The sequence below is a fragment of the Mauremys mutica genome, chromosome 1 (genome assembly GCF_020497125.1).
Source record: "Mauremys mutica isolate MM-2020 ecotype Southern chromosome 1, ASM2049712v1, whole genome shotgun sequence".
Taxonomy (NCBI): Eukaryota; Metazoa; Chordata; order Testudines; family Geoemydidae; genus Mauremys; species Mauremys mutica.
This window is the reverse complement of record NC_059072.1, coordinates 44,657,916-44,680,150: the sequence shown is the minus strand read 5'-3', so window position 1 is coordinate 44,680,150 and position 22,235 is coordinate 44,657,916. Positions and strand designations below refer to the sequence as shown.

The 22,235-nt window shown below is 45.2% G+C and overlaps 1 protein-coding gene across 1 annotated transcript in view; it reads left to right on the top strand.

Moving 5' to 3' along the window:
- The window catches only part of CPED1 (cadherin like and PC-esterase domain containing 1), a 225,480-nt gene extending 204,785 nt beyond the window's left edge, over positions 1–20,695 (top strand). The window contains exons 20-24 of the mRNA XM_045001870.1: positions 7,080–7,300; positions 7,562–7,663; positions 7,876–7,963; positions 10,875–11,021; positions 20,035–20,695. Coding sequence (XP_044857805.1) covers positions 7,080–7,300; positions 7,562–7,663; positions 7,876–7,963; positions 10,875–11,021; positions 20,035–20,262 — 786 coding nt within the window. The 3' untranslated portion in view covers positions 20,263–20,695. The remainder of the gene's footprint in view (positions 1–7,079; positions 7,301–7,561; positions 7,664–7,875; positions 7,964–10,874; positions 11,022–20,034) is intronic.
- The last annotated feature ends 1,540 nt before the right edge of the window (positions 20,696–22,235 follow it).

The following is a 22,235-nucleotide window of genomic DNA, read 5'->3' as shown; positions in this document are numbered from 1 at the left end:
TTAAGGCATAGCACTAATTATTATACAAGGTAACTTTTTAAAAGATGTCATGGGAAAGAGATTCTAAGAGCTAACTAGCCATTCAATTAGCAATGCACAGAAATCTGACCTAAATAACCAGGAAAAAAGGTTGTATTTTGTTTATCATTCTAAAATACTATTCCGAGTTTAGCCCAGTAATAAAATACCTGTGAGCCATGTGTAATTAAGAACAGGAAATATGAAAAGGCAATATTTGTTGAAGTACTTGAAATTCAGCTGTTAAAACAGAGACTCTAGTTTACATTTTCTGAATAATGTCTTAGGGTTAAGTGGTGTTTTGGACTTAAAGGTGTTTAAATTTCGTAAGTGTGGTTAATTTATAATGATAGGTCTAGCTAAGAAGTGGAATTCCACTATTCTTACACAATTTATTGAAGCCTATTCGGTCATAATGGGAATTTTTCACACTAAACCTTTGCAACCAAAGACACTGAAACACATCTGTCTCTGCAGAAATGTTGCACTATTTGAAGTAAAAATGTGATCCTGTAGTCCTCATGCAGATAAAATTCCCATTTACTTGAAGACTGCAAGGAACCATTGTAAAGAAACCAAGACGTAAACACTGAATCATTCATTTGTGAATGTCACACAGCTAAGCATCCGATCTTATACACAGCCCCTCTGCTGAGGTATTTCCATTATATGCTGTAGGCCAGATGCAGAACTGGGGTAAACTGGTGCAACTGAACTGAAGTAAATGGTGCTATGGCTACTGCACATTTGATTACATTCAGGGCTTAAATTCAGCTGGAGCTGTCCGAAGCCCAGCTCCAGTGAATATATTCACAGCTCTGTGGGGCCACAAGCTGGTTTCAGGAGTTCCACAGGGCCCTGCAGTTGAAGCCCAGTGCACCTCCCACAGGGATGAAGAACCAAGCCCCAGAACACCTCCGTGGGGTGGAAACCCCCAACCCCAGCACCTCCCGCAAGGCTGAAGCCTTGAGCCCTGGTGCTCAGGGCCGGTTTTATGACCCACGGGGCCCAATTGGAATACTCCGCAGCGGTACGGGGCTTCGGCGGCACTTCAGCGGCGGTGGGGGGGGGCGCTCCGGGACTTCAGTGGCACCGAAGGACCCCCTGCTGCCAAAACGCCACCGAAGACCCCTGGAGTGGGGCCCCCTTAGGTGCGGGGCCCTCTTTGGCACAGGGCCTGATTCCGGGGAATCGGGAGAATCGGTGTAAAGTCGGCCCTGCTGGCTCTCCCCAGCCACCCCTGTGAGGCTAAAGCCCTGAGACCCCTGCCCTGCAGCTGAAGCCCGGACCCCCGCCATCTCACAGGGCAGAAGCCCCTAGCTGCCCCTCCCCCCCAACCCCTCAGGGCAGAAGCTTTAATAAAAATAATATGTGACAATTTATTTTTGTGAATGCTGTGCAATTTATTTTCATGGTAATTATGGGAAATTAACATATTTACATACTGAATATGGCGAGCAGACGACAGATATGGGCAGCTGACGCAGAATGTAAGCAAGTACGTCTTTCTGACGTAATCAACAAGGGCGAAGGTCCTTAGGTAATCACACCTGATTTATGTGTATGGTTAACTTCTATGTACAGTACTCAATTCCCCAGCATGAGTCCAAAAAATTAGATCACTGTTTTTCACAAGAAAAAGGAAACTCTGATTCAGAGGCCAGTGGGGAAGTTAGTGGCACTGTTGTTCATCAGGATGAAGAGGCAGTACAGAGCATCCCTGATGAGCAAGAAGAACATGATGATGAACTAGAATGTGGCGGGAGTGACCTACCGCTATGTTAATCAGACAGCCAAAAAATGATTTTTGTGAAAAAAAACTTGTGACTAAATGTTAGAAAAGGTAATCTGGGTTGCAGCATCTGTGCAAAAATACAGTCTCTCAGAGTTATGAGCAGAGGTTAAAGTTTGGGCTAATTCTGATGTTTCAAGCTATGGGGACAGCAAATTAAAACAAATGAAGTCTCTGAGGAAAAAGATCTATGAGCACAAAGTCTCAGAGTCACAAAGCTGCAGAAAATAGAGTGAAGCAGAGAAAGATATATTGATAGCGTGTCAAGTGCCAGGGCAGTTGCAGCATATTGAAGCTATGTGGGGAGTATTCCATGCTGCGTGCAAACTGGCAAAACAAAATAGTCCCTCCTACAATTTTGAAACAGAAATTGATCTGCAGAAGTTAAATGGACTAAATATGGGGCGAATTCTGCACTCAAATGTCATCTGCACTAGCATACAGCAGCACATTGTGGAGGAAATGAAGAAAAAAATATTTAAAAATATAATATCTCATAAGTGCAAAATCACAGTGATGATTGATGAGTTAACTACTTTGAGCCAAGCTTCCACTCTTATCACCTACATACGATTTGCAACGGAGGAGATGGAGGAGCCTACGAACGTGTTTGTTGACCTAATCGAGCTTCCAGCTGCTGATGCCTCAACCATTGCCAGAATCTTGCTGCACAAGATGGATGCAATGGGATTCACGGAGGCTTACGGTACTTAAAGGAACACTTGGAGGCTCTTGTTTGTGCTGGAGCCACAGTCACACTAGGTCAGAAAAGTGAAGTGGCTGCTACAGCTGCGTTTTCCAAAGGTAATTGCCTGGCACTGCTCCGCCCACTGATTGGAACTCTCTGTTCATGAGCTCGTGCAGGATGTTCATGGAGTCAACCACTTTAAAGTATTTATAGACAAACTGTACTATGTGCCATACCTCCCCTAAAAGCGCAAGAGAACTTCAAGAATGTGCAGCATCTTTGCATGTAAAAATCTTGAAAATTGGGTGCGTTCTGGGAATGCGATGGGTTGCATCAAGTAGCTGTGCAGTGAAAGCTGTCTGGCAGAATTGGTCCTGCTAGTGAAGGCAGGGGGCTGGACTCGATGACCTTTCGAGGTCCCTTCCAGTTCTAGGAGATTAGTATATCTCCAATTATTACCTTTATTACCTATTACCTTAATTACCGTGCTCTCTTTCTTCATTTCCAGCAGTTAGCAGAAGCACAAGGTAAAGAAAAAGACATACTTTCTGATGCTCTACAAAAGTTAGCGGAACTCTCACTTGAGCCACAGTCTAGGGAAATCAATATCCAAAGTGCACAAGACAAAATTCTGAGGCAGATTTGTGTTTTTGATCAGAGAGTGCAAAAACCAGGGGAGCAAGAGAGGCTTGTATGAGAAGCTGAAGCTGCGATGGAATTTCAGGGAATCGCGCTGGACACAAACACAGGAGGCATCATGTCAATCAACTGATCCCAATTCTACAGAAGTTTGGCAATCCAGCTGCAGCATAGGCTCATAGATAAAACGGATGAGCAACTTGCTGCTGATGTCAAAGTTCTATATCCTAGGAACTGGCCACAGGATGCCGCCGTACCCCATGGAGAACGTGAAGTCAAGGCTCACTGCCATAGGTTGCAATTGGATGAGAGAGTGGTAGTGTGTGGGTTCAGAGAATACAAGGACAGTCACCAGAAGGCAATGCCAGCTCCTGTAAAATCTCTTTTAAAGTGCTTCAGTACTATAACGACATAGGTGCTGACTCCATGGGTGCTCCAGCCAAGCTCCCCCACTCCCCCCAGCACCTCTCACTCACCTGCAGCCCCGCTGATCAACTCCTCCCTCTCCCAGTGCCTCCTGGCCACTGCAATCAGCTGTTCTGTGGCAAGCAGGAGGCGCTGGGAGGGTGGGAGGAGGAGTAGGGATGGGGTGCTCTTGGGGGAGGGTGCGGAAAGAGGCAGGGAAGAAGTGGGGCAGGGCAGAGTGGGGGCAGGAAGAGGCGGGGTGGGGTTTAGGGAAAGGCATGGAGTGGGGGCAGGTCCAGGGGCAAAGCGGGGGCAGGAAGAGGTGGGGATTTGGAAGAAGGGTTGGAGTGGGGTTTGGGCCTGGGGCGGGGGTGGGTGTGTCAAGCACCCCTCCCCCCCCGGTAAAGAGGAAGTCGGCACCTATGCATACCAATAACATCAGTTGAATGTGAACGGGGTTTCTTGCACATGAACATAATCATGACTCCTTTGTGATGATCTCCGAAAGTGCTGACCATATCAATGCTACTTTTCATTAGCTTGGCAGGACAGACTCGCACAATGTTCAATGCTGAGACATATGTGAGATCCTGAATCAGGAAAAGAAGACATGCCGTAACTGATCTGAGGAGCAAGGTCAGGGAAGAAAAAAGCATCAAAACAACATGATGCAGCTGTGGAGCCTCCTCAAGTAGCTTTTTGTTTGTCTAGTAGGTGGAGGTGTGGGGAGCTCTGGGAAATACTTTCTGAGAATTTAAGCCCTGATTAAGTTGATTTACTGAATGCTGGTTAGTTGAAACTTCTGGGTAACTGAGGCTGATGAATGTTCCCCAGGGCCATATTCCACTCTTCAATGGCCTCCTGGTCCCCCAAGCCTTCAGTGAAAAGAATGCCAACTTACCAAAGAGTGGCTGCTTTGAAGATTGCGCTCTGAGGGTCCCACGCTCAGAACACAGTGAAGACTGACCAGCTTTGCAGAATGGGGATTTAAAAAGATTGTGCTAGATCGAGCCTGGTCCTTTAGAACTCGTAGTGCATGTTGGCCTTCATTTTCATTGTGTTCTAAGCTGGAGGGGTGGGACCCCCAAACTGCTAGCATCATATACAGAAGGCAGCCAGCAGACTTTAAAATCTCTGCCCCAGGGTTGCCATGGAAGATTTCACATTCTGCTTAAGCAAATGCTCTGATATTTTGCAAAGAGTGAGTTACAGCTGGCAAGAAATGCTACAGACAACAGGAAGGGGTTCTTCAAATACGTCAGACAAAAAAGAAAGTTCAAGGATAGTGTGGGTCTGCTGCTCAATGGAAAAGGTGGGCTGGTAATGGAAGATGATAGGACGGCTCAATGGCTACTTTGCTTCAGTCTTCTCTAAAAAAAAACGTGACCGGATGACTAGCGATGTACCCATAGACAATAAAGGGGAAGGGATGCAGATTGGGATAAGTAAAGAAGACGTCAGAGATCTTCTGAACAATTTGAATGAATTCAAATCAGCGGGGCTGGATGCTATTCAAGGGTACTGACTGAATTAGCTGAAGAAATCTCAGAGCCAATGGCAATAATAATTACAAACTCGTGGATGCTAGGAGGGATCCTGGAAGACTGGAGAAGGGTTAATATAGTGCCTAACTTTAAAAGGAAGAGCAGGGAAACTATAGACCAGTCAGTCTGTCTTCTATGCCTGAAAAGCTACTAGAGCAATGTAAAAAACATTCAGTTTGCTAATAGCTGGAGGATGAAGGAGTAATCACTAGCAGCCAGTATGAATGTCCTTCTTTGACAGCGTAACTGATTTGGTGGATTGGGGGAATGTGGTGGACATAATATATCTGGACTTCAGCAAGGCTTTTGACACAGTCCTACATGACATTCTGATATGTACGCTGGAGAAATGCGAGCTTGACAGAACTACCATTAAGTGGATACATAATTCCTTAAACAACCAAACAGAGTAACTATTAATGGAATGATGTCGGGTTGGAGGGAGGCCTCAAGTGGGGTTCCACAAGGATCTGTTCTGGCTCCAGTGTTGTTTAGATCTTTATTAATTAACTGGATGTAGGTATAGAGAGCATACTGATCAAGTTTGTAGATGACACAAAGCTAGGGGTGTTGCCAGTACTTTGGAGGATAGAGCTAAAATTCAGAAGGTTCTTGGATAAATTGGAGAACTGGGCTATAGACAACAAAATGAAATTCAGCAAAGACAAATGTAAGGTGCTACTCTTAGGGAAGGAAAACCATACACACAAATACAGAATGGGGGGAAACTGGCTTGGCAGCAGCACTGCTGAGAAGTATCTGGGAGTTGTGGTGGATCAAGACCTCAACATGAGTCAGCAATGTGATGCTGTTGCAAAATCAAATGCAATTTTAAGTTGCATTAACAGAGGCATAGCATACAAGTCATGGGAGGTGATAGTACCGCTCTACTTAGCACTGGTTAGGCCTCCGCTGGAGTACTGTGTCCAATTTTGGTCACCAATGTATAGAAAGGATGTAGAGAAACTGGAAAGTATCCAGAGGCAAGTGACAAAGATGATCAAAGGGATCGAATGCAAGCACGGTTCTGGCATGCTGCAATAAACTAATTTTCCTTTTCCTTTGTACTCTTTGGCATAATATTCTGCCTTGCATTCTCTCTTATTTGGGAGGGCAACATACAGCCACAGCGGGTTGGTGACCAGCTACGCTATTGATGTGATGCACTAGGGATAGACGAGATTAAAATAAACACACACAAACCCTATAGCCTCCATACATAGAGGAGCTCAAGGAATTTGTAGGTTGTTGCTGCAAAATCAGTACAGGAGACCATTAGTCAAGTAAGAAATCCTGGGCCAACCTCTGCTCTTTTACACCAGAGTAATGCTGGCTTCTCTGTCATTGTGGAGCCTCTGCCCATCTTTGAGCAGTGATGCTTCCTGCTTGTTGTATCACACTCCAGGCTACTCTGAGAGTTTTCAGAAGCTTTTTTGACCTTCATTTTTCCCTCAGAAAAACCCAAACAAAAAATAGCATCTCTTTAAAGCTAATGCAGCTACTTCATTTCTTTGCTGGGTGTTTCTTTGGTGTAAATTCAACTATGATCAAATTTGAGGATGACACCAAAACTGATATGGTAGGAAACACACAGAGTACAGGGGGGAAATACCTGTAAAATGACCTGGAGATTACAGCAAGAAGCTGCAAGCAACAGAGGGATTTATAAATGTAAAGTTCTACATCCAGGGAGAAGAAACAAGCTGCCAGAATGAAAAATGTAGGGATGTATCCAAGCAGATACAGCTGTCACAGTAAGCAAAACTTACTGTATCCTTAATACTCTTCTACCGTTACTTTTTATTTAATCATAATAAATATATTTTGATAGAGAAAATTGTACTGGGAGTAGGTGTCTGGAGGGATGGTATTCCACAGTCTGAAAGAAGTTAAAATGTAATGTGATGCATGTAATGTTCTAGCTAGATTAGTGATTCTTAGACTGCCTAATGTACAGTGTATGAAGTGTATCCTCTTTTATTTACATTTAAAGGTTCTTTTTATTGGAGACTCAACTAACAGAGGGATAATGTACTATTTGATTGAAAGAGTGAATGAGACCCTTCAGGAATGGCAAAAGGCTCATGACATTAAATTTTATCATAACATAAATGATGGGAAAACATTTATCAGTTACTCCTACTACCCCCAGTTTTGGATCAATGTAAACCAGAGGCCAACGTTTGAAAAAGCGCTAGAACAGCTGTTACAAAGGTACAGTATAACTTCTATTGATGGGTTGTTTGTATTCTTCTTCCATTCACAAATGTGTTTAACAGACCTGTACCATTAAAATCAGTAAAGAATTAAGCACAAGATGTACTGGCCATATTGTGTGGTTAAAAAATAGTCAAATGACATCACACGTCCGATCAGGATGCCAAATACAGTTCATTGAAATGTAATGTGATGCTGTTAAAATGTTTACCATCTGTTTTAAGGCTACATGTGGCGTGCTTTCTTTCTTGGTTTCAGATCACATCCTCTTGAGAACACAGACCAGACGGTATTAGTTGTGGGTGGTGTTCAGTGGCTTAATTCCAATCACCTGCAAATTATTCAAAAGGTGCTGAAGAGGTAAAGTTTAGTGTTATATGTTTCTATTATCCCATGTAAAACATTGATATGATAAATTCCAACCACCAAACTTAACCAGTAGTTTCAGATACAAACATTTCATTTTTTTCATTATTGTACATTTAAATCTGATGTTAAAAGAAATAATTTTGTAATGTCTCTTCATAGATCTGTAAATAAAATGCATGTGCTTTATTTCACTTGTTAAACAGGGAAAATCTATCAAATATCCTGGTAGTTATCAAATCCATAGGAATGGGCTTTCATCTACCAGTGGATGGGATACATTCTTTATCGCAGGTGGGTCAGATTTTGACTGCATTCCCATGAAATGCTTACTGTCTAACTCAGGAGTCGGCAACCTTTCAGAAGTGGTGTGCCAAGTTTTCATTTATTCGTGGTAATTTAAGGTTTCGCATGCCAGTAATACATTTTATATTTACAGGGGCCGGCGGATGGAACCCCAGACTGGCAGCATGCTGAGCGATTCAGTCAGCTGCCGGTCTGGAGTTCCATCCATGTGCCCCTGCCAGCTGGGGTCCCGGCCGCCAGCCCCACTCAGCCCACTGCCAGCCCAGGGTTCCATCCATCCAGGCCAGCAGCAGTGTGCCAAAGTAAATCTGCTCGTGTGCCGCCTTTGGCACCCGTGCCATAGGTTGCCGACCCCTGGTCTAACTGATGATTTTGCTATCTCTTTAAAATACATTGCCACCTGTGCTGAACAAGCTTTAAATTGACCAGCGAGAGAGAAACATTTGTATTTGTAATATGGTTTGCTGATATGGACTTGTGCCAAATACCCTTATTTCATGGATTCCACCATACTCAGAGTTCCATTCAATGCTTCATACTAAACTGGTTGTTCCAAGAACTAGAAGCACCTACATTATTATACATAATGCCAATTTGCAGAGCTGAGTGGGAGACAGATTGCTCCAGCCACATGGATAGTTGAACCTCCCCAGTCTTCCTTTCTACAGGGAGGTGGTGACTAATGGGACAAGTTCATTGGTACACCATTGGCTACTTTGCACTGTTCTCCATAAATCCAGCTTGACCAGCCAAATCAGTGTAGGTTGCTTTGCATCACCAGAACATTGCAAGGAAGCTGGAATGTCCTAGTGAACCTGGACCTTTCAATGTGTGTTAATAGAGTCAGATGGTTATTCTAAATAAGATCAAAAGCACCCACAGTAGCAGAGGGACACATTTTTTACTATGTTGGTTATAAACTACCATAGATAATAGAGTGTGGATGATAATTCTCACTTCGGTAAAAGACATAAGTAATGATAGCTCCTCCCTCAAGGATCTTACAGTCTAACAGAAACAGATAAGACAATAAGAGATGGTAACTTTAAACCATTCTTTTATCATAATCATGATTATCATGTCTTCCCAGTTCTGTAACATTTGAGAGGTGGGGGGAAGAGATGAGGGGCTCTGAAGGAGAGAACAAGATCTGGGTTGGGTCAATCACAAAAATTCATTTTGGGTGCAGTTTTGAGGGATGGATCCTCTTCCCTAACCAGTGTAGTCCTGGAGGCAGGGCAGAGGAGTGAAAGCGGGAAGACCCAAGTCCTATTCCCAGTTCTGCCAATGGCTTTCTGCATGACTGTAAGTCTGCCAGATAAACTCTCTTTCTCTCCCTCTCTCTCTCTGTGTTTCCCCATCTGTAAAGTAGGGGTGTTATTGTTCACCCTTCTTTGTAAAGTGCTTTGACAGCAACAGCTGAAAAGCAATAGATTATCCCTAAATATGGCTGTTTATAGTCAGAACATCTTGATTTTTTTTCCAGTTCTGCTACTGACTCAGTGTGACCTCGGCAAGTCAACTGTCTTTGCTCCAGTGTAAAATGGATGTAATTGTCATGACTTCCATTTGGACCCAAGAAGGGGGTTATTCCATTTTAGGGAGAAAATGAGTGGACACAGGAACAAGAGCAACAAAACTGTCCCAGTCTACCTTTATTTGGCTCCTCTCTTTACTTAGCCCTGTCATGCCTTTCAATAGAAATGAGGACTGGGTAGGAAAACCAACATAATTCGGGCCTAAAATAGGTAAGGGGAAGAAGGATGGGCCATTGGTTGGGGCACTGGCCTGGGAATATGGAAGATCCAGTTTCAATTCCCTGCTCTGACGCAGACATCACGTGTGACCTTGGCAAGACATTTAGCCTCTCTGTGCCTCAGTTCCATATCTGTACAAGAAGGGTCCGAGAGGAGACAGGCACCACCAGATAAAACCACCAATTAAAACATCATGAAAAATGATGCTCCTAAGTCAGTCACAGAATATATACAAGATAGGTAAGATAAGACCCTGAAAAAAGGGACAACTTTGTGGTTTGGTTTTATTTATTAGTCCACAGAACTCTGGGAAACAATCTGATTTAATTGCAGTCCATTGTTACTGCTTCTGTCCAAACATTCCTCTTATTTTCAATATCTGAGTCTCAAGCCAATTCACTAGCATGGTTTGGGTGTGTTGGACAAGAGGATTACCCCACCTCAGCTCAAAATCCTCTCTGTCTGAGGTTGCTGTACAACGTAAAATGCAGTCACTTGACAACTTACAGCTAACGTTTCCTATTCACGGCCTCCCTGCCATGTCTTGACAAATGCTAGGCTGCTCCTCAGTGTTGCTGATTTGAGGGGACTCATGGAACTGCAGAATGTGACAACTCCTGTCAAAGACAATGGTCTCAAATACCTGTGATTTTTAAGCCAAACATGTCTTTTACTGGACAATAACTACTTTATAATAGGACCTTTAATGATTTTCACTTTAGTGTTACGAGACTTAATTTCTTTCATAGGAGGGCTTCCACATATAATTTTGCAAGTGCCAATTACTATTGTATTACTTAATTTTAAAGCTTAATTCTTTTTAAAATCAGCCTGACTTCATTGTACATGATATACTCTTTTGTATAAAGAAGAGCTAATTCAATAATTTCCTTTTAGTCTTTGTACGCACCAATACATGTGTTGAGAAATTGCTTCAAAATCTAACAAAGCCTTGGAGCAATAGCTATTTCCAATAATGCAACTGCTATAATTTGTGTAGAAAATAGTATAATTATTTCATTCAATATTGGCCCAATTCTGCAGTTTTGCCATTACTTTAGGGTCAGATTCTGCTACCATTGAAATCAGTCAGTGTACTATACTACTGAATAACATTGATATTTTTTTGCTTTGGAATACAGACTGAAGTGCAAAATTTATGGAATGAAAATTTGGTTATTCTGGATACTGCAAAAAGATATGGCTATGAGGTGGTCGATACTTTCATCATCACAATGGGACGTTACAAAGAATTTCTGCAAGGGAAGTGCGGATGTCATTTCCATGAGGTAATCATTTATTGTTTATATGGTCTCATTTAAGTATTTAAAAGGGGTTCTAACTGTCAGATGCTATAGTGAAAATATATACAGCATAGTGTATAGTAATGGATCAAAGGTAGACCTAAATAAAGCTTGAAAAGATTTCTAATGCATGTGAAGATATATGCAGGTCACCATGGAGGGGAACGGAAGCTGTGTAATGGCCAACGTTCAGATCCTCAAAGGTATTTAGGTACCTAACTCCCAATGGGTTAGGCATCTATATACCTTTAAGAATCTAGGTCTAAATATAAAACAGAAATACCCTAAAAATGGAGTCCTATCCATGTAAACCCAATGGAATCACAAAATTGCTGTTCCAAAAATATACTTCTAACTAATGGAAAGAGGTTTCTCTGTGCAGGGCTTTGTTTCCAGGCTCTTGAGCTTCTCTACTCTGCACTGTATTATCTTGTTTCTTCTGGATCTGTTCAGTCTACCTATTTTGATACTGTTACCATGCTCATAGATCTACCAGTTGTTTGTCTTAAGTCTTCCTTAGCTGGTTAATTAACTTCACTCATTCGGAATCTGCCACTGCATGTTCTCATGTGAGGGCGTGGGAGCTATGAGTATGTTGTTTGATTAGAACTTTCCTGTAGCAGGGTGTGTACAGGGAGAGGGGTTGCACTGGCAGAGGGGTTGTGAGGAGGTACCATAACTGCTCCTGTCTGTGCATAGTCTTATTTTTGGCCCTAGTTTTCTCTTCTGGTTGTATACCTGAAGGAATTCTCTTTTCCATTGTACACTTACTGGGCTAAATTCAGCTTTGTGGTGGCACAGGTACAAGGTCTTGGCAATGGAAAGCCCACCAGATGGGTTGCTGCAATTGTGCAAAGGGTTTGTAGCTTCCCCTCCAGCAGAGAACTCAAGCGGTTCCAGTCAGCCCAAAGAGTGAATGATGCAGGCTCGGGAGGGGGCATGGCCATGTTCTTAGCAGCTGCCCTGGCTGAAAACTGAACTGGCTTCCCTGGAAAACCCTAGGGAGGTCTGTAGCATACCACACCCTGCCCTGCTTAGTGAATCCCCCAGGCTGGCACAGAGAAGTGTAATTAACTCAGACCTCCTGGTGTCACCTGTACTGAATCTGGATGCAAGTGAATTAGCATCATTTCAGGCTATCACTTCAGCTAACAGTATGTCACTCCCTTTGAACCTTTTTGGTGTTGGGTTTGTGTTAGGACATGTTCAAAGTGTGCTGCATTCCATTGCCCCAAGGGACTGTTAGAAGCTGGTGCAATGTGGAGCAGTCAGAGGAGCTCCAAGTTCCACCAAGGGTCAAACCGACAAGCCCCAGAATTGGGAGGGGTGTAGAAGAATTGCATAAAGCCACCTGCATTCCAGTACGCCTGAGAGCTTATTAACTTCAGGATGCTATACTGATCCCTGTTGTTTGAATTAATGCACTAAGGGTCAGTATTAAATAATTATTGAACCTGTGTATCCTGCATGAGCATCTATGGAGCACCAAATAAACAGTTAAACTCTTGGCCTAACATTAACTATGCACCTTGTAAAATGAGATGAGCGGCAGTTGAGGACAGTTTCTTCTTCAATTGTTTAGATTCCTGGTTAGGAACTTCAAGGGAATCTTCTCAAGAAATTTCAGAGACAGCAGCGCAGGACTTAAATAAAAAAAGAACAAGCAAGCACACTATTGAAACTAGGCATAAAATCAACCTGGAGGCTGCTAAACCAGTATCCAGAGAAAGTAGGGAATTTGAAAAACAAGATATTTTAAGTTGTTCTGGTTTCCTTTCCAATATATTTTGAGTGTCTGCTGTGTCTTTTCACAGTTAGCCCTGTTAGAGGAGGGATCAGTTTTGTATTTGCATTTTTAGTGCCATAAATATATGAAACAGAGAAGTGCTCCCTTGATTTCAAGCATTGCTCTGAATGAAACCAGAAGACATTCTTCTCTGGTGATATATAAAGGTGCACCCTCTGCCTCACAATTGACTGTGATAATTCCGAATTTGAGATTTAAGGAAGTTCTCTTGTGTCATCAAGAGAAGTACCATAGAATTCCATTAAGGTCTCACCAAAGTTTCTGTGAAGCTAATTTGTTGGTATGAGAGGCCTGTGCCAGGATTCCAGAGTTGAATTATTAATCTGCTGGGAGTCTGAACATTCCATCAAGGCATTTAGCTTTAAAGGAGTTTCAGTGAATGTCTATGTGCTACTTCAAAGCATTTCACCATCCTACTCTTAGGAATTTAAGAAACACAATGAGCAGTACAGGGAGCTTTGGGTCATCAACTCATTTCCCTTCAAGAGCTAGACTCTGACTCCAAATCAAAATTATTTCTGCTGTGAAAATCAGGACTACAAACTCAAAGACAACCAGTAACACTTGGCCTCAATTCACTGCTTTATTTCACTAAAATCTCACAAGGGGAATAAAACTTTCCATTTTAAAATTGTGAACTTTCATAAATCAAGAGTCAACTTTGTGTGGATTGTTTATATTGCACAATTAAAAAGGAGATCAAAGATGTAATAAGTCCACAATAATAGAAGTAAACAAAGACTGGGCAGAAGTTGGTATTAAAAAGTCAAATATGTAGGAAAATAGAATGCACCAAAAGATTATTTTTATTTATTTATTTATTTTTGTAAACCAAGAGTTACAAGGCTTCACGGGTATCTAGGAATACCATTTCAAAATGCTGAGGGTATTCAGGGACTTTGGGTCAGAAAGAAACCAGCAGCTGAAAGAAACCCCTGCAGTTTCATTACTGACTGTAATGGTGCTATAGCCTTGCCTGATGCAACATTTAGACACAGGAATCTACAAGCTATTTCATTTGGAGAAAATCCTAGATATGTTTTGGAGCTCAACTGCCACCCCACCCCCTAGACAAGATTTCTGGAATTTGTCTACTGTCAATACAAGCAGCTCCAATTTGCCTTCTAAATGTTTCAAGAAAAGAATAAATGCAACTTACCTTTGGTTAAGGTGATACCTGTTTTAATGTGATCCTCACTCTGGGGTCAAACCCTCTCTCCAGATACAGGTATGTGCATAGGGCTCCCATTTCAGTGAATGGGAGCTGTACTTATAAAGGCTGGACATGGCCTTGAGTGCTGGGTGAAAGTGCTGATTTCTGCTGTGTGAAAACACTGGGAAAGCTCTGGGACTGATGTATTCGGCATCAGTCCTATACCCAGTGCAGCACATATCCCCTGGTGAGCCAGTGCAGCAGTGCTCAAGCATGGTCTTGTTTGGGTTGGAGCCAAGAATCTTCCCATTCCCCCATTCTGTGCTGCCCATGTGATTGGGGGAAGGACACAGAAATCCCACAGGGACTTTTTCTCCTTCTCACCCTTTCCCCACCCCATATATATAATTAAGGCTGCGAGTCTGTCATGGAGGTCACAGATTCAGTGACTTTCCATGACCTCTGTGACTTGTGCAGCGGCTGGTGCTGGCTCAGGGGCTGCCCAAGCTGCAGTTTGGTTGTGAGGGAGGGGGCTCAGAGCTAGGATCAGTGGGTTGGAGGGATGCTTACCTCAGGGTGAGGGGCTCCCACTAGCATGGCTCTGCAGCTCCTAGGCAGTGGAGGGGCCAAGGGGGCCTCTGTGCTGCGTGCTGCCTGCGCCAGCAGGCCCTACCCCCACACCTCCCACTGACTGCGGTTCCTGGCTAATGGGAGCTGCAGCAGCCGGCGCTTGTGCCCCTCCATCACCTCGGAGCTGCAGGGACGCGGAGCCAGGTAGGGAGCCCCTTCCAGCCCCGCCAGCCATCCCTCCCAGCACCAGTGGGGGTCCCGGGCCACCTCCCTCAGCACCCGCAGTTCACCCGGACCACTCCCTCCCCTCCCCCGAGCACCCGTGGCCCTCCCCCCAAGCTTTAGTTACAGGTATTTTTAATAAAAGTCATGAACGAGTCAAGGGCCGTGAATTTTTGTTTACTAAAAATATCTGTGACTAAAACGTAGCCTTATATATAAAATATACACATCACCATGCAGATGTGCAGCAGCGCAGGCCACAGTCTGGTCCTTAATGAGCTAGAACTCAGAGGTGGTGTTCTTCAAGGCCCACTACAGTTCCTTTCTGTTTCCCTAGACTTTTGCAGCATGGACCCCGTGTTGTAGTCTTATTAGCCTTTGTAGCATAGACTGGGGAATATCTGGGTGAAATGCTTCCAGTCTGCTTTGTGCAGTATTGGGTAGACGCTGTCAGTGGTGGTTGTTGTTGTTGTTTTTTAAGTAGTTCTGGGTGAGCTCCCGTACAAATTAGCGTTACGGATTAAATTCAGCCATCCCGAGGGACTCCAATGAACAGTGTAGCTGCAGGAGGTATAAGTCAAGGTGGAATTTGGCTGTGTTTTTATTTGAAAAATCCTGTTATTGACACTGAGAGGCCTTTGTGACTGGAACAGGAGAGGTATACCCAGGAGGAGGTTAATATGGGGTTCACTAGCCACCAAGAAATAGTCTAAGTCACTGAGTAACATCCACAGAGACCCTCTGAGTGGTTTTATACCTCATTAGTTTTAACAGCCTTGGCCTCAGTTCATTTTTGCATCATGGTAATGGGTTGGGGAGGGGGAGTATCCTGGAGTTCATAAGCAGTTTGCACTGTGAAAATGGCATTTTGTATCAGAGGACCGACAGAACAACATTGTGTAGAACTCCAGAACTTTTCAGGCTTTATGAAACCAACTGAGAAATTAAATCCACTGCTTGCTACTTTCATTTTTTCACTTAAAATGACTCCTAAACCCCTAGTAGAATGCTGCCGCACACCCACACCCCGTGACATCTGAACTCAGCCACAGCTGTGTGGGAGGCTGGGAATGGAAGGCTGGCCATTTTGTGAATTTTGAACAAGAGAAATGGATTGTATTCAGCAGGGCTGGCTCCAGGTTTTCTGCCGCCCCACGCAGAAAAAAAAAAAAGCCGAGTCCTTCACTCCCTCTCTTCCTCTTCAGCGGCACTTTGGCGGCAGCTCAAAGAGGATGAGAGGGACTGAAGGACCCGCTGCCAAATTCCTGCCGAAGACCCGGATGTGCCGCCCAGTGGCGGCTCCAGGCACCAGCGCTCCAAGCGCGTGTCTGGGGCGGCAAGCTGCGGGGGGGGCGCTCTGCCAGTCACCGCAGGGTGCCTTCGGCGGCTTGCCTGTGGAGGGTCCGCCGAAGCTGCGGGACCAGCGGACTCTCCGTGCTTGGGGCGGCAAAATGTCTAGAGCCGCCCCTGGTGCCGCCCCAATACTGGATGACTGCCGCCCCTTTGTATTGACCTCCCAAGCACCTGCTTCCTTAGCTGGTGCCTGGAGCCGGCCCTGGTATTCAGCCACTCTCATTTAACCTTTAATGCCTGTTTACACTTGCTGGGTAAGCCAAGGACCTGATCCTGTGAGGTGTAGTGCACCTGGAATTCCTGTTAACTTCATTGATCCTTCCGAGAGGCCCCAGAGCACAACAATGGCCTGGAAGCCCATAGCACCATGGCTACAAGCCCTGCTGTGACTGGGGAGGGAGCTGGGCACTACTGTAGGAGAAGAATCTCTCCATGTGACTAGTTTGATCTCCAGGTGTGAGGGCTCAGAATCTTGCATCTCCTGTCCCTGCCAGTCTACAGCCACTGCTAGTTCCAGGGGCCCAAAGCAACATATGCAAACTGATCTTTAACTAGTTTGTTCTGCTCAACATGCTTATGGGCCAGGGGACTCAAAATGACCCTACACCTTCATGGCAGCTAGGACTGATGTAGATTTATTCTATAACTTAATGGTAGTGGAATAATGTATACTAAATAGAAACTGGCAGCCTTTGGACTTGGGTATTTTAATCAGTGGCTAGCTGTAAGATTAATACTAAATTACATTCCTTGGAGATTACTCTCATCAGGAATGTAGCTTGGGTGATTGGTTCAAGGTAGCATCATTTCAGAACAGTTACTTGATCTAAGGCACTAATTTAGAAAAATGAACCTCTGCAGGAATAGCATGAAAACAAATTGCTTCTCTTGGCTTAGCTGTATCAAATAGGCCTTAAAATATATTAGTGTCCTAAATGGATACTACTTGCTCTTTTGCAAACTTAGACAACCCCTCTCACTCACCCTGCTCAGCCTTTATCATTTTCACATGCTTTCTCTCCCCTCACATTTTATTTTGCGTAGGTTGCTGCTGTATATATATTATGACCTTGGTTAAATACGAACATTGGTTTTAAGTGTCTAATACAGAAGTGGGCAAACTACAGCCCGTGGGCCACATCTGGCCCGCGGGACCATCCTGCCTGGCCCTTGAGCTCCCGGCTAGGGAGGCTAGCCCCCGGCCCCTTCCCCGCTGTCCTCCCTCCCCCGCAGCCTCAGATCGCCGTGCCGCCAGCGCTCTGGACAGTGGGACTGTGAGCTCCTGTCGGGCAGTGCGGTGGCGTGGCTGGCTCTGGCCGGGCCGTGCAGCTGCCAGTCCTGGTGCTCTGATCAGCATGGTAAGGGGGCGGGTATCAAGGGAATTGGATAAGGGGCAAGAGGTCCCAGGGGGCAGTCAGGGAACAGGGAGCGGGGGGGTTGGATAGGCGCAGGAGTCCCGGGTGGCCTGTCAGGGGGTGAGGGTGTGGATAAGGGTTGGGGCAGTCAGGGGACAGGGAGCAGGGGAGGTTGGATAAGAGGGGGGGTCCCAGGAGGGCGGTTAGGGGCGGGGGCGTCCTGGGAGGGAGCAGTCAGGACAAGGAGCGGGGGGGGAGGGGGTTGGATGGGTCAGGGGCTCTAGGGGGCAGTCAAGGGGCGAGAAGTGGGCCCTCCATACAGTTTCGGAACCCCGATGTGGCCCTCAGGCCAAAAAGTTTGCCAACCCTGGTCTAAGACATGATTCCAAACATATTTCATTTTACAAAACCCCTATGAAGCCAGGGCCGCCCAGAGGGGGGGGCAAAGGGGGCAATTTGCCCCGGGCTCCGCAGGGGCCCCCAAGAGAAGAGCGGAGGCTCCCGCCTCCGCCCCTCTCCTGGAGCCTCAGCGTCTCCGGCGGGGCCCCTGAGCCCCGCCCCGCTCAGAGACGGTCCCGCCCCGGCCCCAGCCCCAGCCTCTTACCGAGCACGTCTCTGGCGGGGCCTGAGCCCCGCCCCGCTCAGAGCGCCGTGGGGAGGGGGCGGGGCAGCTGCCTCCGCTCGGCGTGGAGCTCCCAGCCCCGCCCCGCTCACCACGCGGCTCTGAGCGGGACGGAGCTCAGGCCCCGCCAGAGACGTGCTCGGTAAGAGGCCGGGGCCGGGACCGGGGGAAGGACCGTCGGGACCGGGGGGGAGCGGGACCCGCCGGGGGCCGGGCCGGGACCGGGGGGGAGCGGGACCCGCTGCCGCCGCCGAAGCGCAGCCCGGGGTCTTCGGCGGCGGGGGGCCCCTTCTGTTCCGGGACCCGCCGCCTAAGTGCCCGGAAGGCCCGCGGCGGGGACCCCCCCCCCGCCACCGAATTACCGCCGAAGACCGGGCTGCGCTTCGGCGGCGGTCCCGCTTCGGCGGTAATTCGGCGGCGGGGGGGCTCCCGCCGCGGGTCTTCGGGGCACTTTGGCGGCGGGTCCCGGAACGGAAGGGCCCCCCCGCCGCCAAAGACCCCGGGCCCCCGGAATCCTCTGGGCGGCCCTGTATGAAGCACATATATAAACATGAATGCTGTCCGTAGCCAAGTGTGTATCTTATTGCATACAAAGCAAAGCTGAGGACCATTAGACCTACATCACACATGATTTGCTCCTCTTTATTTTTAAAACAGATTAACAACTCAGAGCTCCCTTCTGCCAAATCAAGCAACCACGTATAGGGATCTTTCATTTCTAGAACTAAATTCAGTAGAATGGGCTAATAATTGTGCCAAATGAATTTGCCTGAGAACCTTTTTCTGATGCTTGTTTACTTTTACTTTTATAAGTAGGGTGACCAGATAGCAAGTGTGAAAAATCAGGGCAGGGGCTGGGAGGTAATTGGCATCTATATAAGAAAAAGCCCCAAATATTGGGACTGTCCCTATAAAATCAAGACATCTGGTCATCCTATTTATAAGTAACATTATGTAGGCCCGGGGATTCTGTAGCATAGCTCTGTTTCACTTTGGGGATGCGGCAAACCTCTGGAATCTAGTACATTTTCTGCTTTTTTTTCCTGCAAGGATCCTGCTTTACGATAACCTATCTTGCCAATGAAGGAACTAGCTCCTAACTTACCTTTCCAGCCAGCTTGTATGCAGCTCCCAGGCGGTGGTGGTGGTTGTCGTGGTCATGGTTATTTATTTGTATTACCATAGCACCTAGAAACACTAGTTATGGACCAAGGTCCCATTATGCTAGGTGCCATACAAACCCAGAGAGCTTCCAGTCTAAGTTGTTTAGATCCCCCATCTCCACACAGACTAAACACACCACTTCCAGAGCAATCTGGAATTACTACTGTAATCCAAACAGCAGGGGATCTAATCGGGGATCTCCAGTGCTGTGCTGTGGTGCCACCAAACTACTGGTCCAGCCTACAAAGAAGGTCTGTGCCTCAAATACTAGGATTAGAGACAGACCTGAGCTATGTAGTTCAGATACTGATCTGGACCTGAAATTGCCCACAGTTCAGGGGAGTCCAGGGTTTAATTTGGCCCACTGTAGACATCCAGGCGAGCTGTAAAGGTTGAATCTGGGGGTTTAGTTCAGGCTATCTCTAGTTAAGAGAGGACAGTCTAAAATATACCGTGGTGAAAGGGCTACAGTATCAAGTAGATGAGTTCAGTTGGTTTAAGCATTTTGGGTTCCTTGATCAGTAAGGGCCGAATTGAATAGTACCTGATGTACTGATTTCAATCTTACACCATGGCTAGGCTCACAATAGGGAATGGGACCAGCTGTGAGTTAGAGTATCGGAGTCTGGTCTTCAAAGAACTGAGGTCTGATTACCCCATGAGTTGTGCACATGCAGCTGACAGGATAATAAGACCCATATCCTTTTAGGTGCATATAGAAAACATTCACAAATGTCACTCTTCCTTTGCAGGTGGTGAAATCCAAAATGTCCAATGAACGTCCTCCCATTACAATGAAGCTATCAAGGCCCTATACTCTGGGGAAATATTTCAACAGCCAAAGCAAACTCTCACAGCTGCAAGACTATGCAATGAATTCTCAGTCACCGTATCATGTCAGAGGTCCAATAAATCAAGTCTATTCTGAAATCCTCCTCAGCAGGATCTGTGCAAGTAAAAGCAAGGCTACTGACTCATAGCCTCTATCAGATGAAGTTTTAGAGCAGGAGACTTCCTACTTCCTCAAATGACAATCCAAGGACCACATTAAATTTATTTACATGCTTCTCTGATTGGCTGCACACATAGCAACACCACTCAAGATGTGACGCTTTTCCTAAAGCTTTATGACGTCAAGATCTGCCCTTTCGGATCTTAGGTTTCGGAATGGAAAGATGGAGAGATGCACAAAAAAGGGGGTGGGGAAGTTACTTGAAATATTGCCAAACACTAGAACAGCTGCAGGGCAAACAACTGTGTACTGTGACAGTAAAGAGAGAGAAAGATATACACTTGACGTATTTGAAAAGGGCAGCTTTATTTCTTAAGCAATAGATAGACTTATCTATTTATAGGTACACACTATAAAATTATTACATAGAGACATTCCATTCCATTTTAAAAAGCATTATTACATACATTAGCAATATAGGAATATTTCTATTTCAATCCTTGACTCTCATGTATTGCAAAGACCACTGCTTACCATTTTATCTATAGTGCCAACTCTTAATTCTAGTGTTTACAGCTAACATGCACATTTTCATCCACGTCTGCAGTAGATTACGTTTTAACAAAAATAAAAAGGAAAGTTTGCATTGTTTTTCTGCATGTTCTAAATCCAAGAGACACAGGTGACTTAGAAGAGAGGCTGAATATAACTATCCCCATCTAACATGGATAGATAATGAATACCTTAGCATATCCTTGTTTATGAACCTGATTCAGGAAAATATCCCTATTGATGAAAGCTTTTTTAGATATGTTTGAGCACTTTTGTGATTGGGGGTCCATAAGCCTAGCTGGTACTTTCCCTGTATATGAAGTCCTCTCTTTCTGAATTTACATAAGACGTCTGATACTTAAGAGTCGAATCCTGAAGTCCTTGTTCAGAAAAAACTCCCAAAGGACTGCAGGATTGACTGTAAAAAATGTGACTGTAAACAAATACTTAAAAAATATTCCTGATGTCTTCTGACACAACCGTATATGATTTAAGAGAATAAGATGTGGGCTTATATAGTTAAAAGCACCAGGAAATGTAAGGAAAAAATTTAAAATTAGATTCTACTGTCAGAATTAGTAGTCAGGACTCTCTGCTTCCTCATAATGTGTGTTGCAAAAGGAAGCAAAAGTATAGGGGCAATCTGAGACATGCTCTCCTGGGTCCTCACTCTTTAGTGCTGTTTGTACTCCTCCCTGGGCACTTTATAAAATTTGCCCATTTTGTGTGGGAGGCGGGCCAAAGCAGCAGAGCTAAGGAGCAGTCGATGGTGTGCTCTAATAGCAACTCACTACACAATGGACTTGCTCCTTTGTTTCAGCATTAACTCCCGCGATGTGGTTCCCACATCGCGGGAACAGGTTGGCCCTGCTGCTGGAGTGGAGAGTCCTTAAAGCAAAGAGGAGCTGCCACTATTCACAGGTAGCTCTGGAGATTCATGAGGCTGGGTCTAGGATTCCCTGTGAATTTTTGAGCTCCATATAGTTGGCAGCCCATATTCCTAGCTACTTACATATTGTGATCAGTCCTTCCCACAAGAAGGAGCTATGTGTTAGATTGTCTGTGAAGAAGTATCTCTGAATTTATACATAAGCTTTTTTCTGCCATGATGCTTCACGTGAAAGGGGAGAATATAGGCCTTCTTTGTATCTCTGGTAGATTTCTCAGTGAATTGACAGAAGCTTTTGTGTTTTGAGCCAAGGACAGTTCATGAACGTTGAAAGGATCCGTATTTGGTTATCTCCAGTATTTTGCAGGATCCTGTTGTGTATACACCATGCAACTTATGCTCTGCAGGTCCATAACACCAGAGCAGTAGTGAAACACAGCCTTAAAATGCAGTGGCTTAATTTTGCACCACTAAAGTCAAAGGAAGCTTTTGCCATTTGCTTCAATAGATGCAGGATCAAGCAGAATGTCTTATATTAGGCTAATTGTATATCAATGTAT